The sequence below is a fragment of the Mangifera indica genome, chromosome 11, assembly GCF_011075055.1.
Source record: "Mangifera indica cultivar Alphonso chromosome 11, CATAS_Mindica_2.1, whole genome shotgun sequence".
NCBI classification, from domain to species: domain Eukaryota; kingdom Viridiplantae; phylum Streptophyta; class Magnoliopsida; order Sapindales; family Anacardiaceae; genus Mangifera; species Mangifera indica.
Genome location: NC_058147.1, coordinates 3,707,096 through 3,724,979, shown reverse-complemented (window position 1 = coordinate 3,724,979; position 17,884 = coordinate 3,707,096). Strand labels below are relative to the sequence as shown.

General features: G+C 33.4%; 2 protein-coding genes across 4 annotated transcripts; one reads left to right on the top strand and one right to left on the bottom strand.

Moving 5' to 3' along the window:
- Positions 1-1,668: 1,668 nt before the first annotated feature.
- LOC123228678 (squalene monooxygenase SE2-like) lies at positions 1,669-6,485 on the top strand. 3 transcript variants are annotated; one of them, XM_044654139.1, is made up of 8 exons: positions 1,669-2,194; positions 3,543-3,654; positions 3,824-3,998; positions 4,441-4,609; positions 4,767-4,985; positions 5,131-5,406; positions 5,629-5,907; positions 6,009-6,485. In XM_044654139.1, the coding sequence occupies exons 1-8, from the start codon at positions 1,940-1,942 to the stop codon at positions 6,138-6,140; spliced, it is 1,617 nt and encodes a 538-aa protein (XP_044510074.1). In that variant the 5' UTR covers positions 1,669-1,939; the 3' UTR covers positions 6,141-6,485. The 3 variants fall into 3 exon arrangements, with proteins under 3 accessions (XP_044510074.1, XP_044510076.1, XP_044510075.1); XM_044654141.1 differs by lacking the exon at positions 1,669-2,194 and adding an exon at positions 2,913-2,960; XM_044654140.1 differs by lacking the exon at positions 1,669-2,194 and adding an exon at positions 3,127-3,147.
- Positions 6,486-6,936: 451 nt separating this feature from the next.
- Positions 6,937-11,122, bottom strand: LOC123228688 (transcription factor bHLH74-like). The gene is made up of 8 exons (XM_044654161.1): positions 9,027-11,122; positions 8,696-8,926; positions 8,549-8,614; positions 8,384-8,452; positions 7,818-7,889; positions 7,564-7,707; positions 7,372-7,453; positions 6,937-7,289 (listed from the first exon to the last, which is right to left on the bottom strand). Exons 1-8 carry the CDS (start codon positions 9,636-9,638, stop codon positions 7,267-7,269), a joined length of 1,299 nt encoding a protein of 432 aa, XP_044510096.1. The 5' UTR covers positions 9,639-11,122; the 3' UTR covers positions 6,937-7,266.
- Between the last annotated feature and the right edge of the window lie 6,762 nt (positions 11,123-17,884).

The following is a 17,884-nucleotide window of genomic DNA, read 5'->3' as shown; positions in this document are numbered from 1 at the left end:
AAAGTTTAAAAACATTAGCTAAAAATGAAATTATTAGTTTTTAAAACTTAAAATAGAAAATGTAATAAATTTTATATTTTTTTAATATAATTAATAAAATAGTAATTTTATCCTTACGTATAACAGAAAATTTTAACCTCAATTGGTTCATAGGTGACATTTTGAGTTTTTTAAATCTCGTGGATGTTGGATGGGAAATAGTCGAATTAGAAAAAAAAAAACATAAATTGTTGAATTTCAAATCGATAGCTTGAACAAAAAGAAAATTACGACAATTCCATGCATTTGCATCTTAGGCAACCAAAAACACTTATATTTTCTTAATAGTAAACAAATTGGCAAATTAATCACTAAAAACTTCACAAATTTCATACAAACCACCAATTAACCTACAACTTTTTTTTTGTTAAATTTTGTTCCAAAAACGTTAAAATTTTTCTTTCAAAATGTATTTGTTAACAAATTAACACATCATAAAATGATATACCAAACATTCAATTTTGCTTCAATCTTTAGAATCAACATTTTTAGATCGGGTGTTCCTTTGACATGAACTATAATTTTTAGATCATATTTTTAAGTTAAAAATCAAAATTAAAAAATATGAACCAAAACTGAAACCCGTGAACAAAGTAATTAATTTTCATCCATTTCAATTGGGTTTCTCAGTTTTTTTTATTAATTTTATCACCCCTAATATAAATATAAAAACAAGAACTTTAGTTATTTGTATATTACGTATCATGTAGGACCCCTTATATTAATATGCATCAGTCTCCTGCCACCTATATTGGGTGGTTGGAGATATTAGAGAATTGACAAGTCCCTCGCGGGAATGTTAACTAACTTACTCGAAGACTTTGTCAAGAATATGAAGGTTTGGAATTTCCTTCACGAAACAAAACCAACCCCACTCAAGCAACCATGAAAAGCTGGTGAAAACATTAAAGAAAGGAGGTCACTTTCGTTACGTTGGGGAATTGGCATGATGGCAAATCAACCAACACCATTTACTTTTTCTTATTGGGAGCAATTTTTATTGCCATGTCAAATCAGGCCCATCATCAGCTGACTTTTGTATCGATAGTCCATTAATTTAATGAAAAAATTATGTTTATTTATTTTTAATATATAAATATATTTTTTATTAAATAATTTTAAATTAAAAATAAAATAATATAAATAATTATATATTAAAAATATATAATATTATTTTTAAATTAATATTTTTAAAATCAAATTAGATATTAATATAAAAAAAAGAAATTTGATTCAATCGGTGGTTATTAGTTGATTGATGGACAAATCGATTAATTTGATAGTATATATAATTCAAGTTCTTATAATGAATATTTGAAGAAAAAACAATTTTTATGTTGACTAGCCAGCCCCCCATTTTATATTTGATCCTATGAAGCAATTTGAACGAATTAATCATGTGCAGAACGATTTAATTATAAAAAATGATTTTTAAATAAATCAGAATTGAACCTAACTAGTAATTGATATATAAAAAAATTTATTTCTATTATCTATATATTGGTTTCTATTTTCCATACAAAGCCATGGTTGTCAATATCATCATTTATGAAAGCATCCTAGCTGCCGCCTAAACAATAATAATTACAATTCGATGAATATATGGAAATAGGCGAAGGGTGGCTAATTTAACCGAGTGGCAGCTCAAAGTTCAAAATTACACGAAGAGCAGTGAGCTGGGATGACTGGTAAGTTGTGGACCCCAGCCAATATGCGTTTAAAAAAGCTTCTCTTGCCACATCCTTCTCGTGCTCTGCAAAAACAAAAAAAACAAAGCATTAACCAGTGAAGCTGACGACGAAACTAATTTCACAAGCCAAGACTAGATACACTCATCCTCCTCCTTTTGGCTGTCTCTGTTACTCTCATCTGTCCTTGAGGATTTTTCATTCTCTGTGAAATGGCGGATCAGTACACGTGGGGACTCATCTTCGGGTCGGCGCTGGGCCTGATCGCCTTTTATAACTTGGGGCTCTTCGCTTTATACCATTTTGTTATGAAAAATAGGAGAGACGCGTTGGATACCAGTAATCATTGCATAAAGAGCACCTCTACCGTTAACGAAGAATGCCGATCCGATCATTTTACCGATGTTGACGTCATCATAGTCGGTGCCGGCGTTGCTGGCGGCGCCCTGGCTAGTACTCTTGGCAAGGTTATTTATCATTCTTTATCTAACCTATCTTCCTCCATTTTCTCATCAATCAAATGGTGGATTTTTCTCTTTTCGTTTTTTTTTTTTTCGGAACTTCAGAATTTTCTGGCGGATCATGAAAAAACCATGCGCGCTTAAATTGTTTTAAACTCTAAAAACTTTATCTAACTCGGAATAGAACAAATTTTTTTTATTTATAATTGAATTATAATTTTAATTCATGAAGCTTATCGAGTATGTAATCATCATCATGTCATAGAAAACATACAAAACTGACATGGCCCTAAGATGATGGTTTATTTTATTTAGATTTCATGACGGATTATGTCATATATAGTAAATATTACATGCGTGACATCCTACTCGTTTATCACATCTTAGAGTGACATATATATATATATATATATATATACACACACGCACACACGTGTGTGTGTATATATGTATGTATGTATGTAAAATTTATGTATGTATATATATGCATGTATGTTTATGTATGTATCGACAACCTTTGCGGTTTTACTTTTTTTTTTTTTTTCTCTTTCCAAGTAGTTCATTTTAAACATGTCTAACATAGACGTAAGCTTAAAATTTTTATGATTTTACATCTTATGCTTTTTTTCTAAATCACAAACAATGCTCGCGTAGGACTTAAGCTTGTGACATTTTCTGAGTGTAAGATCTCTCTCTTTTTTAAAACCTTTAATCTTAGACATTTTGGTCATCGGTGATAATGAAGAGAATCTGCTGTCTATCGCTGAAAACAGTTAGGATTTCTTGTGATACACAACCTTCTATGTTCATGGGATTTTTTTATTTGCTTGCTTTTTCGTTGTTTATGAGATGAGGCCTAACTTCCTCGTATCCTTTTGTATCACCCTTTTAATTGTAATGAAGTGCTAACGCATATGGACTCAACAACCACAATATTCCCTCACTTCTCTAAAATGGGGGTATGGGCAAAATTGACCTGTTTTATGTTCAGCAGTGACTTCTTTCTTTGATGCAAGTCATTGTATGCGTGATGATTAAATTTTGTTTATATTGTGAATTGATGCACACTTATTTAAAGCAGCAATACCACTGCTAACAACTGTTCTATCACCTTGATTACATCATATTCATTTGTTAAGGGCACACTTAATTATCATGCATGACCACTTGTATCACATCTTATGGTCAATTGTTTAGGGATTAAATTGTCTTCATGCTTTCTGATGGATCCAATACATAATATTATCTAATAGCTAGTCATTTGTCCAGTAATTTCGATTGATTATGGAAGATCTGCTGTATTTGTGTATTATCATGTTTTATAGTCTTTTTTTTTTTAAAAAAAAAAACGCAGGATGGACGAAGAGTGCATGTGATTGAAAGAGATTTTTCGGAACCTGACCGAATTGTTGGTGAATTGCTACAACCAGGGGGCTACCTCAAATTAATTGAATTAGGACTTCAAGGCGAGTGACATTGAAACTTTTCCTTAATGCGGGAAAAGTATTTCTGATACTAGTTTGTGTTTAACAGCAGTAATTGACATTACAGAAATGATATATTTTATCATTTTACTTAACCTTCAAATATAGTACAAATTGCTTGTTAATGAACTATGCATATTTTCTGGCACAGATTGTTTGGAGGAAATTGATGCTCAACGAATTTTTGGTTATGCTATTTTCAAGGATGGAAGAAATACTCAAATATCATATCCATTAGAAAAGTTTCACTCAGATGTTGCAGGTAGAAGCTTTCACAATGGACGTTTCATACAGAGGTTGAGGGAGAAAGCTGCATCCTTTCCAAAGTATGTTCTATCTTTGATTTAGATGTTCATTGAATGTTGGTTCATTAGGTTATCTATATCCACAATTTGTTGCTGTTCTGAGAATGACCACTGTTCTCTGACAGTTTAATTACATCTGAAAATGCTTTGCATGTTTCTCAGGAAATAATTGTATTAACTGTCTGCCCAACTGGACAGCTCATTTAGTGCTGCACTTTAGTTTGAAACCATTGCCACTCTCGCACTCACACTCACAAATAGCAGATCTTTTATCATGACAGTACTAACCATACAGTGATAGATCTTTAGTGAATGCAGCCATTCCATGTGTATTCTCTGATTGCATAAACACTTAAGAAAATGGATAACTGATGTAACAATTTGTTAAGTGGGTGATCATGTCAAAGTATGTCTTATACCTCTTTTACATGTATTTTCATTGAGATTTATACTTTTTTAACAGTGTGCGAATGGAGCAAGGAACAGTAACTTCACTGGTTGAAGAAAAAGGGACTGTTAAAGGCGTGCGGTACAAGACTAAAGATAGCCAAGAATTGACAGCTTATGCTCCTCTAACAATTGTCTGCGATGGCTGCTTTTCGAACTTGCGTCGCTCCCTTTGCAACCCTAAGGTGAGATTGCCTTTGATCACTCCCTTAACTGTCACTAACAATGAACTAAATAATTACTATATATATTCCTTCTTGTTTGCAATACTGAAAACTCTCATCTATCTCTTTTTGAGAAAACCAAATAATGTCTAGAATCTTTTATTAAAAAAAATTTCAGATCGATGTGCCATCATGTTTTGTCGGTTTGGTCCTAGAAGATTGCAAACTTCCATATGCAAACCATGGGCATGTTATATTGGCGGACCCTTCCCCCATTTTGTTCTATCCTATCAGTAGCAACGAAGTTCGTTGTCTGGTTGATATACCTGGGCAGAAGGTTCCTTCCATTTCAAGTGGTGAAATGGCAAACTATTTGAAAACGGTGGTGGCTCCTCAGGTATAATATTTTGTTACATTTTTTTATTCACTTCTTGTGGATCTTTATTTTCCACAGCATGTTTTCTTCACCTTTCACTTAAACTTTGTATTTCACATCTGTTATATGATTAATGGGCCTTGAGTAACTGTGTTGTCTGTTGCAGGTTCCCCCTGAGATCTACAAATCCTTTGTGGCAGCTGTGGACAAAGGAAACATCAAGACAATGCCAAATAGGAGCATGCCAGCTGCCCCCCACCCTACTCCCGGGGCCCTTTTGATGGGGGATGCATTCAACATGCGCCATCCCTTAACAGGGGGAGGAATGACTGTTGCTCTGTCTGATATTGTTGTCCTGTGTGATCTTCTCAAGCCTTTACGTGATCTGAATGATGGATCAGCACTTTGCAATTACCTTGAATCCTTTTACACCTTGCGTAAGGTATGTTGTCTTTCTGTTATTCCAGTTTTCTTATATGCTTTTCCATCTTATACTAGCATTCTCGCTGGTTATCAAACTGAGGAAAATTATTCTGATGAAATTTCTGTTATCTTTGATAATTATTAAATACAGGTAGGCAAACTTCTCTGTTCATTCTTTGGCACAACCATAACATTCTGTGTGAAATTTAAACTTAGGTATCTGTTATGTTTGAATTTACAGCCAGTTGCATCAACTATCAATACATTGGCTGGTGCCTTGTACAAGGTGTTTTGTGCTTCCCCTGATGAAGCAAGGAAGGAAATGCGTGAGGCTTGCTTTAACTATCTAAGTCTTGGAGGTATATACTCATCAGGACCAGTCTCTCTGCTCTCCGGTCTAAATCCTCGTCCACTGAGCTTGGTTTTTCATTTTTTCGCGGTTGCAATTTATGCTGTTGGTCGCTTGTTACTGCCATTTCCTTCCCCACATCGCATTTGGATCGGAGCCAGAATAATTTCAGTGTGTAGTTTTAGTCTTCCTTTTTTTTATTAAAATTTATTGTCGCCTTTTTTTTGGTAATTTATTTCTGATTATTTCAAATTCTAAATATCTCTTTCCAGGGTGCATCTGGAATTATCTTTCCTATTATAAGAGCAGAAGGTGTAAGGCAAATGTTCTTCCCTGCCACTGTTCCTGCATATTACAGAAGCTCCTCTGGTCCACAAAAAATGAAAACACACTTCGACAATTAACTTGTGCTGGAAATACAAGAGATATACCGTAATTTGCCTGACTTTTTTCTTTTCCAAGTTGAGGGGGTTGGGGCGGGGGTTGTGTAAAATTCTGCCATCTTTAGGTTGTTGGTATAACCTTTAGATGAAAATTAAATTACATACATGTTAAAAATTGCGAAATCGATCTCTGCATCTTAGTTCAATATTTACTTGTCCGTTGGTTGTATGCTAGTTTGTACCTAGTCTTATTTATTTGCCGCTGTAATTTTTGGGTCGGTTTTACTTTTACTGCCAAGCCTAAAGGCACTGGTGAGTAAAGTTTAATTTAAATAAATATTTCCGTATACAGCAAAGTTTGCTTTATATTTGGTGTTAGACATTATCCAATCTAATTTGAGTGAGACTTTTTTTTCAATATATTAGATAAATTAAAATCTTATAAACATGATAAAGGTTTATAGTGACATTTTTCTTTGAAAATTTTAATACTTTATTAATTTTGTTATTATTAGGGACAACAAACCCATTTAATTCTTAAACTATCTTCCTCTTTATTAATGACTGATGAAGCTTTGGCCAACCAGTCTGCTTTCAAGTTCATTAATCAGCTTCAGCTAACATTAATCAGTAATCACCCTAATCAATGGAACGTCGAAAAGACTTTACGTCCTAAGATGAAAATTTTAACAGAGCTTTCAATTTTTAGAAACTGATTATAGAAGTGCAAATCAACAATTTTACTGCAGTAAAATGGAACTAATCTTTGCCTAGGAATATATGCAGATAAACTGAAACATCATTTCAATCATACAAATTTCCACTTCAATCTGCAAGACATCTTTTTTCTTTTTTAAGAATAGTTTGCGACAAACAATCATGATAAGGGAAGGAACTTCACACACACTACCTTCCTCAAATCTACAAGACCAAATGAAAACATTTTGTTGTCTTTCTGATTCTACCAAGTTGTTTTCTTCTGCTAAAAGTTCGAAGTGCAAACAGTAAGGAGCTGAGAACCTATACAACTGTTTCTTTCTTTTTCTATATCTTTTCTCTTTTCTAAACGAGTTAAAATGTGCAGTCAACTTCAAACTTTTGGATTCTCTGTTAGCAGGACCTTAAGCCCCTCCATACTTCCAATTTATCAGAGCTCTGATTTCAACCGCCCTGCTCAAAACAAAGACTTTCAAGATATGAGAATGGTAACAAAAAATTAAACATCAACTTTGTTAGTTACTTGCCCCATTACCATGTGGGCCCAAGCCATCAGCAGCTGAACCAGAATCGAACCCCATTTGGAAAAGACTCTGGAGCTCAGGGTCTAACATAGTCTGTATGTATAAAAGAATATACTGTGTTAATATTCTGATACATAGGAGGAAATTGTGAATTTGAAATATGAGCCAACTTTGATATAAAAATTAAAAACCCATTTATTTACCTGATGTAAGGGAGGAAATTGAGGATTAGCAGTAGGGATACTTGGCATGGTTCCTTGGAAAATTCCATGTGAGTTAGGTTGAGAGGAGTTCATTCCAGAACTAAATCCGAGACTAGCTGCTCCCCTGCTATGTGAATGGAGAATCTATACAGAAGATAACTTAGAATTCATCTAGTAACTAAACAATTCAAAGATTATTAACAGAAATCAGATCAATTTCACATTTTGAGCAAAATTAGGACCTTTTTACTTACATCTTTGGATAGAATCCTTTCTATATCAATGTTTAATTCAGGGTTGACAGTGGCAAGTTTCATTGACAGAAACTGTAACAGAAAAGCAAGTATAAACTTTGTCAATTACTTAGGACAAGCAAAACTTGAACAATTACAGCAGGAACACTCAGTTAATACAATGAAGCAATAAATGCATGAAAATATCATTTTTTAGTCCCGGAGTTTCATCTACTTTGCTATCATAGTAAAGTAGCGTCCCTAAAGACGAGCTCATGTTAATTCCACCCATTTAGCAAGAGCACCATGAACAGGTTACTGTTGTCAGCAAGTCAGAGTCCCATAAGGATCTGACATGGAAAGATAAACATCAAAGAGATCCAACAACAATTTAGAAACTATAAATGGCCGATGTGGCAACTATTTCTTCTAAATATATTCCTTATCTTTGGTGTGAAGAGATATGATTTATTCAACTCAAAATCTTAAGCCAACAGTTCAAGCACAATCACAAGCATTCCAAGAAACAATGAACACAGTTTATTCTGATTTAATTAATAGAAGAAATATTGACTAAATAAACATACCTCAACCTGCTGTTGCAGTGACTGCACATAATTAATAATTTCATCAAGCATGACTGCCTTGCCAGTGATCTAAAACAAGACAGAAGAATAGAAAATCCAATTGGTTGATGAAATAAAAATTAGGGAAATGACTGTTGAAGTTGATTAACAATCATGGCTTTATACCTTATTGCATCCAGGAACAAGTTCTTGAAGCAATCTCATCCGCTCACTAATCTTTTCCCTTCTCACCTGCAAGCATGTCAATTGGTTCAGCCTAGAGATAAACCAAAACGTTTGATTAAATCTGAGTTTGTTAATACTAGAATTTACCCTCTCTGCAAGGCTGTGACTATTAGTAGCCTGGCCCCTTTTGGCTCTCACATGAATGTATTCTTTCGGAGCCTCTACACTATTAGAACTGTCTTTAGCTTGTTTAGCAGCTTGTTTATCACGTGAATTTGCACCTGTGTTTTGTTCAATTTTTGGTTTCTTCTCATCTTGTTCTTTCACAATACCATAACTCTCTCCAGAGGGATCCTTTAGACACTTTTCATTGGCATTCTACAAAGAATACCAAAGCAGTTAAAGGATTACAAAATAAAATCATCAGAATCCAAATCTTCAACTTTTACTGATAAGACAATTAGGTAAGCCAGGGTACCTTATTGGGATTGGAAGGAGAACTTGACTCAGATGCTCGTTTTCTTGTCTTTCCATCGGTTGAAGGTCTTATGGCTACCTCTTCTAAGATTTGACAGTCCTGAAAAGATTGTGCCACATTTGTCGAAGTTCTTTCATTGCCATTCTCCTTATTTGGAGTATAATTTGCTGGACACCCAGTATTAGCAATACGTGCAGTCTCATGTAAGCCAAAGGAATTAGCCATTTCTGAGAAGTTGCCACTTCCAATGCTCGGAATCTTTGGCACAACCTCAACAAAACTTGGATCAGATGGGTACTGAGCTAAGTTGGAAGTGCTACTAAGTCCCTGGTTTTCCAATCCAACAGGGTAAGGAGAAGTAGCAAATTCACAATGAGAAACCAGTGAAGAAACTCCAAAGTTTTCACCCTGACTCAATGAAACATATGGATCCCAACCAGAACCAAAGAAATGGTCTGCTCCACTTGAAGACTTATACATGGACACTGAGTTCATTGACATTCCCGAAACCTTCAGAGGCAATGAGTTTGTATTCATCCCTGAAGGTAGACAATTCATGACACTCCCATTTCTATTATGAAATCCCGAATCATCATTATCACCACCATCCATATTTTCGCCTCAAAACTTATTCCCAAAGGAAGAGAATTATCTATTACTGAAACAAAACCCCTACTAAAAGCTCTCCCAGAAGAGGACTGAAATTTAGATATCAAACAGAAGCAAGCAGCTGATATATGAAACTAAAGGCAAAGTGGGGTTTGGCCAAAATTAGATGGTGATATCTTGCACGACTAGACAAGCAACAAATAACCTTGGCAGCTTTATAGGACTGATAGGATGTTAAAGTTAAAGAAACCCCTTATAGCAGCTTCCGACAGACACAATGTAAAAGAGAAATCAAATCTGTCAGGCATAATATCTAGCGAGTACCAGCTTACTTCATCTTTCAAAAACTCTAGATCAAGTCCACTCTGATATGAATGTTAAAAAGGAAATGCTTCACACAGACAAGAAAGTGAACCTTTCAGAGCATAAAGTAGACATAGACAAACTATAGCTTAACTGATTAACAGCTCACTAGGCTAACCAAAAAAGCAGATTCCCTTTTTCTCTTTTGCATATATGACAGATAATTTTTCACATTCTCCACTTAGTTAAACACCCAATGTATTTGATTGATAAATGTAGGCTTCGAATCTCTTCAGCTGAAACTCAATTGAGGAGGATTAACTCTAGATTTGAGCAATTGATATCAAAATGAAGGAAGTGATTTGAGCAGTCTAATGAGGAAAAAGGAAAGGATAGTTTTTCAAGTTTTGAATCAAGTCCCAACAACTTCCAAGAACCATAAAAAAGAGTTCGAGAAACCCTTTGAGGTATTCTCACATAGGTACCTAAAAAAGGCTAAAAAGTGTTAAATTCTACTTAAATAATGCAAATACTGAAATGGAAAGAGTTTCATTTCACAGGCCCTGAAGTGGGTGGTTCGACAGAACCTCAAATAGTGTCAATTTTTTGCTTAAATTAGACAGAAAAACGAAATTCAGTAATGGAGAACTCGGAAAACAACAAAGACAGCATCAAATTCCAAATTTTACAGATCACATGAAAACATTAAGAGCTCAAAGAGAAAGCACATAAAACAAACTCAAATGAGAGTAAGAGTGAGAAAGAGAGTCTTTGCTTACCTGCCCAAGCTAAGAGATGACATGTATGATTTTAAAAGACAAAACTAACTACTACCAACTGCCCTTGTTTGTTAAATTATTACAGAACCTAATCTCTTTTCTTATATTACTTTACTCCTAGTAATTTTTTGATTATCATATACATCTCTCTCTCTCTTTTTATCCTTTTTTTTAATAGTTTAACTTACAAGAACTTGGAGAGGTTCTTCTCTTGAACCCCAAGCTTGCTTGCTCCTTTAACATAACACTTTATTTATTAATTTTTTTTACTGACACATTTGCCAACTATTCTAACAGACCTCTCTTTGCTGTTACACACTCATTTTTCTCAGTGACAATGAACCCACCCTTCATTTCTTTTGAGAATAATATTCATTATGCTGTACCTAAGCTCCATCACTCTCTATGAGCACCCACTACTCATCTCTTTTGCCCTACCAAATCTCCCATCTACACTCAATCTGTGGGTTATATTTGTCCCCACCAAACAAAGATGCCCCATGTTATGTTCAATGCTTTCTTTTCTTCATTTTGACAAGTGTAGTTGTACAACTCATCAAAGCTACTGTAATTGTGAAGCATAGTACATTTTCATCATTTGTTTAACCAGCGTTTCTCTTTTTTAATTACTTAATCCCTGCAGCAATCTTTTTCTTTTTTACTTTGGCTTATGAGGAACACAACGAATAATGGAATCTAACATCAATTTACCTTCTTGTCCTGGTACAGTTTCCAGCTGTCATGGTCAAACCATATTATGTAGTCAGCTTCAAGTTTAGTTTTAGTCGAGATATTAGCTACATAGATTAATCTAATCATTGCGGAATTAACGCCTAATTGGCTCCTTCACTCACCATCTACAATTTTGTCTTTGTCTTATACGGATAGAGATAGCCACGGCCAGACAGGAGTCACCTTAATTCTCATCCCCACGGAAAAATGCCCCCACAATTTCCTCACTTATCTTTGCTAAAATATACATATATATATATATAATAGATATCAAAATATATTTGTAATAATTTAAAATTTAAAAAATAATCCATATACAAAAGAGTAGATAAATAAAAAAAAAAGTGAATCAAAAATATATTTATTCTCATTTTTACTGTATATTATCGTTTTTATCAAAAAAATATTTTCTCCTTAAAAAATAGATAGACTAAAAACCCAATTCCATGAGTTGAATTGTCATATCTATAACCTATTTTTTATCCTGATCAAAAACATTACATACAATTTAGAGGTTGCATTGCACCTAACTTATTAATCTTGCCAAAAGAAGTAGGGATTGAAGAATGAAGATGTCCCTATTGCATGAATTTTGATTTTTCAGTTCAAGTTAATGTAACATAGCAGGAATCTTCTATCCAAATAACACGACATTGGAAATTAAAAGCAAAAACATGTGCCCCAATACTTGAAAACGTCAAACGGATGAAAAGAACCAAACTTGTTAGAGCTTGATTAAACCATGATTAAATCAATAATTCAAAGATTAGTGAGGGATGCATCTGAAAAAAATTATAATTAATTTTAATAAACCTATCACGCGTGAGGCATTCTTTCCTAATTAGCAATGATGAAATGAAAGGAATCTTCATTCATTAAGATTATGTTAACTGCATTTATACTTTTGAAGCAACTTTTGCTTCTCTGCTTTACCACAAACTTCAAATCAATCAGTTGGTGTAAAAATTTTAGAAATTTAATGCTTCTTCTAAAGCAGAAAGGTAGCTGTTGAGAAAGCTCACCTCAAGCCAATGATGCTTCAAACTTATCCAACCCAGGACGCCTCAGACTATACAATCATTCCAAGCCATTGATGTTTCCACATAAACAAGTTTCAGCATTGCATTTCTCTGTGTGAAAATGCTTCAAACACCTACACCATATATATATATATATTCTCATAATTGTCACGCAACCCAACTCAACTTTATTTACATAATTTTGTCTGTATGTAAAAGTAAAACCACTGGGATTAACCTGAGCATGAAGATCCTGCTAAAGACATTGATAGGAGTTAGGTTAGCTTTCTGCTGTTGTTTTGCCTCCTCAATGTGTTAACAGAATTAAACAAACTCAACCGCAAGTAACGGGTTTCACAAATTTAGGGACTAAGGTCATTTGATCATTGATAATATACTCTAGAAAGGAAGTAATTATTTGAACTGCTTCATGGTATATGTTTTTTTATGTGCATTCTGTAATATGCTCCACCTAGAATCACGTAGAGATATTGCCATGTCTCCCGCCAGGACTTGAGGTGCTGTTCATTTTGTTAAAACAGGACAGCTCTCAGAAGTCAAAATAACCGTACAAGTTGGAAATCAATCTTGCATGATTTACAACTCACCAGTGAAGTGCCTGTAGAGTGAACTCAAAGGGGTATCTACTGGGCCAATGTTATTAATTAGCTGGCTCAAAGTGCTGAATGGGCCAAAATCGGAGGATAGAGTTTATACTTTCCAGGATGGGCAACATGATCGACTTGACAAAATTCGGGGAGATGAAGATACTACGCCCAGTGCAATTATGCTGTAAAAACACGGAAAAAAATCACAACAACAGCTCTCACTTCAGATTTTGCACAATGGACTCTCTAAAATGAACACATTTTAGGTATATGACTAAAGGAGAAACAATTGAAGAACTCATATGAAATCCGTATTTTCAGATTGGCAATAGCTAGACAGCCGCGTGCATCTTCACCTATCAAAAGAGGCCCAACAAGAACTCGGTTTAGGGCTTAGGGCTAATAAAAAACAAGTTAGACAGACGGCCCATTTTGTAAATCTAACTGCACGAAGGCCCAATTCTAAAGGGCACGGAGCAAATGTTAAGAGGGTATTCGTGTCATATTGAGGTTAAAGGAAGGGCAGTTCTGTGAAGATAAAAATTGGAGAAGTGTTATGTGACTGCAGATTGCAGTAGACTGGATGCTGCGAATCTAGTGTCAGATTCTGAGTCCTTACACCAGGCCGCGGTAGTTTTCAGCATAAATACAAAGGGTCAAAGCAAAAGACAAAAGACAATGTTACAGCCATACACGGCGGTTACGGCGAAGCAGTGACACAGACGGCGTACTGCGCCCAGGCAAAACAAACAAGCGATTAGGTTTCCGGAGGGAGCCAAAAGATTCACACATAGATTTTGGACGTTGACAGCTCTTAATTAATTTATTGACACAGCCTCCCCCCTCTCTCTGTCGAGTCACAATTGGTTAATCTCAACAAAAACTGTACGGTAGACCTATATTTCAAATCAAACTATTTTCATAACTTCAAAAGAAGTTGAGGCAGGCAAATCTCCTTATCTTGATTTGCCCAACTTAGTAGCCTCATCCTCATGAACGGATTCACACAGAGTGTATTGTCAACTTCACGCAGTTCATGCGTTGAATTTCTGGATCATATCAGGATCCTCACTAAGGACAGGAGACTCACGATTCAAAGCCTCGTTTAAATTCACAGCAAGAAGCAATGAGATGTTACCCTACACTACTTACAAGTAATTTGTTGTGTCATTACGTTTGGCAAGCAGAGTGATAGGTTACGTTACACAAATAATATTTTAATTTTAATTTAAAATTATTTAATTATATAATTTATACATAATTTTATTAATTATCAAAAACAAAAGTAGTTAATATTTTCTCATCTAAGATTTGATTTTAAAATACCGTTTTATTCTTTAATATAAATAACATTTCTTTCGTCTAAAATCAAAATTCATTTAAAAAAATTAATGATATAAAAGTAAAATAATAAATTTATCATGTATTAATTTTAAAAAAAATGAAAACTATTAAATTGTAATTATTATTTTTAAAACTATTAAAGATAAATTAATATTTTTAAAAATTATAGTTTACTATGTTAAAAACACTTTTATTTTTAAGAAAGGAAGAAGGAGGGGCAAGTGTAAAAGGTAAGGAAAATAAAATTTTCTTATATAATTTAGATATTTAAAATATTATTCTTAATTTCTCTTAATTTGAGATTAAATGATAATTTTAAAAAATAATTTTAATATTTTAATATTATTATTTTATTAATAAAATTTAATATTGGATGAAAAAAATATTATTTATACTTAGGTTCGGTTTAAATAAAAAAGAATTATTAATATTAGGACAGGATGAAAAAGTACTATCAGGTGAAACCAATAGTGGGAAAAGCAATTCACTGAGAGAACAAACAAAATAAAAATTCAAACGGCAAACGAGATCCAAGTGAGAGTAATAAATGAACCCTAATAGCAGAAACATACAAGCCAACGACGTACACGGTTCATCAACTATTAATTATATATTTACTGCATTCATGCAGTTATTATTTCTGTTTCGTGAGATACAAAATGAGTCTGTATATTTATAGCACTACGTACAAATATATATATATATATTAACTCTTTATGATCACCACCCATCTGTTTTACGTGTTTTCTGCGCTAGTTTGCTTGTAACAGTACGAGCTCGGCCTGGCATCTGAAGACGGTTCATCAATGGCTTCCAACTACTCTCTTACACACTTTCAATCTGATTAAGAAGTTACCTGATAATGTCATATTCATATATATATATATATGCATGCCCACATGAACCAATATTGAATTAACCAAAGGTCCAAATCAAAGCCAGGCAAATCTGGAGGTCTCCTAGGAAGAAACAAGACTCCTACACTCAGAACAGCAGAAAATACATATTTTTTCCTGTCTTTAGTGATAAAATGCTGGATACAAATACAACACCTGAATGTATTTCATTATTCTAGCAAGCTTATCTTCACGTGCTATCAATTTCAGATGAGAATGAAATTGTCCTCACTCTTATAGGACCATAATGGATTAATTTTAATTCTCTGCACTAAGATTCAGTTTTGTTTTTAATGATCGACCCAGTGAACGATATTCAACTACTGATTAGTGAATGACCCCGTCTTTAATTATGGGCTTTAGAAGAAATGAAGTACCTTTTGGCAGGACAGCTTCCCCAAACACAACAATATTTTCCTTAATGCAACATTGTTTACTCACATATTCTTGGTCTTGGCCATAATGAGTGCATTGGAACATTATATATATATATATGTTAAGCTCAGAAACCTAGATTAATAAAAAGGTAATTCACAATATTACATGTATAAATAAATCTTATTAATTTATTCATATAATTTAATGTAATAATATGTTATTTGAGTTTTTTTGAAATAAGAAAAAAAATAAAAATCACTTCACTCAATCACATAATATAATTTCATATTATATAGATAAATCAATAAAATTTGTTTGCACAAATTAATTTTATTGGAACTAGATATCCCAATATCATAGCCGACTTAACTCGATGAATTTACGGAAGCTTTTGAAGTTTTTTTTGGTAATCCAAGCTGTCAACAAGAAGCAATGCAATCATAATTGTTGACTAAAACCAGAGAGGTTTGAAGAATTAAGATGATTGTTGTTACTTTATTGTTTAAAGATGAGAAGTATCTATTTCCTTTGCAATCTTTTTCCACAAGAGCTACAATCTTTTTGACCATCAATCCATCTGCTGTGACACCTTTTCCTCGTCATGTTATGGTTGTGGTTGATATTATGTTCCCCTTTAGATATGATCTTTCGTTTTCTTTGTCTAATCAAGGTTGATTTTTTGCCTTCATATTTCAACCTTTTTCATGAAAAGCATGGGCTCTCCGTGATCACGATCTGTATGGCATCTCAACTAAAGACAAACTACAAAACATCAATTCTAAAGCTTGTTTGACATGAATCATTCATGTCGTACCACATTATTTCTATTAATAGCTTATTATCGTTCCAATTCAAACAGTACCATCCACTTCTTCTATTTTTACACCAACGTAATTTACAACAAAATTTTGAGTTAAACCATTTATTTAAGACAAATTTAATCGTATTAAACAAGTGAAATTTTAATTCTAATAATTCATCTTATAACAATTATATAAAAAAAATTAAAAATTTAATTTTAAAATATCAATAAAAGAGGTTTAAATTCTTATTCTTTATACTTGAAATCCTTTGCGTGACTCAAATTCAGTTCATGTGTTAAGCATGAACGACATAAAAGTAAGGGTCAGAGATTTACAGACCCGTAGTCATAGAATAAATATATAGACATGGGCAAAGATTGATCCTTCAGATCATATAGATGATGAAGCATTAAATGCGGTCTGTTCTATATTCAAGTACAATAATATAGAAAATCCAAAAGTTTGACTTGGGGCAAGTGATGAAAATCTACAAAGAAGAACAATATTGTGGTAAAGCCTTTGGCTTTTGTGTATAAAGACTGGTTTTGATGGGTTAATATGTGATTTTGCTGTCACATTGGACTTATTAGCAGGATAAAAGATGATGAATCCAACTGGAATTGCATAATAGATCACTTTCCAGGATTTCCGGCATATAATCCTCGCGGTCCTGTCGTCTGTATAATCAAGTCCAAAGATTGCGATCGAGCTTGCATACATGCATGTAACCATGCTAAGTTTACACACTAGATAAGGTTGAATTCGAATTAAATTGAATTTTACTTGAGTAAACTAGAGTCGAGCTCAAACTTGAGCGAAACTTTGAGTTAGGCTTGTGTTGTGGCTTAAAAAAAATAACTAAAATGATAATGTTTTGATACATATATATCAAAATGATATTATTTTAATTGATTCATATAAAAAAATTTTAAGTTTACGAGTTTAATAAAACATATTTAACTCTCAGACTCAAACTCAAACTCAAGTTCAAATTTACTTTAATCGAATTCGTTTTAAACTAATTCAAATTGAATTTACTTTTAAACTTAAAAAAAAATTCAATTCGAATCTAACCCAATATCAAGAATTATCTCAGTTATGCTATTGATGATTTATATAAATATTTTTCTCGTTCAGCGCCCACACCAGGACATGGAATCACTTTTTAGATGCAATATCCCTGTGGGTTTACATCAAGTTGAATTAGAAAAGGATAAAGAAATTTTTAACCATAACTACTTTAATGAAAAATTAACCATTAAATATTCAAGGATCTGAACAGCACCTTTTAAAAAATGATGAAGTCGAATATATGATAAGCTGTAAGGACAGATGAGATAAGAAAGTGGGATTTGTTATGATGGTGTAATGCAGATTGAGAATGAGA

Excerpts from the sequence above, each read along its gene's own strand:
- LOC123228688 (XM_044654161.1), bottom strand. The coding sequence starts at position 9,638 with ATGGATGGTGGTGATAATGATGATTCGGGATTTCATAATAGAAATGGG. Across the intron at positions 8,927-9,026 it reads CTCCTTCCAATCCCAATAAG|AATGCCAATGAAAAGTGTCT; the intron begins GTACCCTGGCTT and ends TATTCTTTGTAG. Across the intron at positions 8,453-8,548 it reads TTGTTCCTGGATGCAATAAG|ATCACTGGCAAGGCAGTCAT; the intron begins GTATAAAGCCAT and ends GTCTTGTTTTAG.
- LOC123228678 (XM_044654139.1), top strand. The coding sequence starts at position 1,940 with ATGGCGGATCAGTACACGTGGGGACTCATCTTCGGGTCGGCGCTGGGC. Across the intron at positions 3,655-3,823 it reads AATTGAATTAGGACTTCAAG|ATTGTTTGGAGGAAATTGAT; the intron begins GCGAGTGACATT and ends TTTCTGGCACAG. Across the intron at positions 4,610-4,766 it reads GCTCCCTTTGCAACCCTAAG|ATCGATGTGCCATCATGTTT; the intron begins GTGAGATTGCCT and ends AAAAAATTTCAG.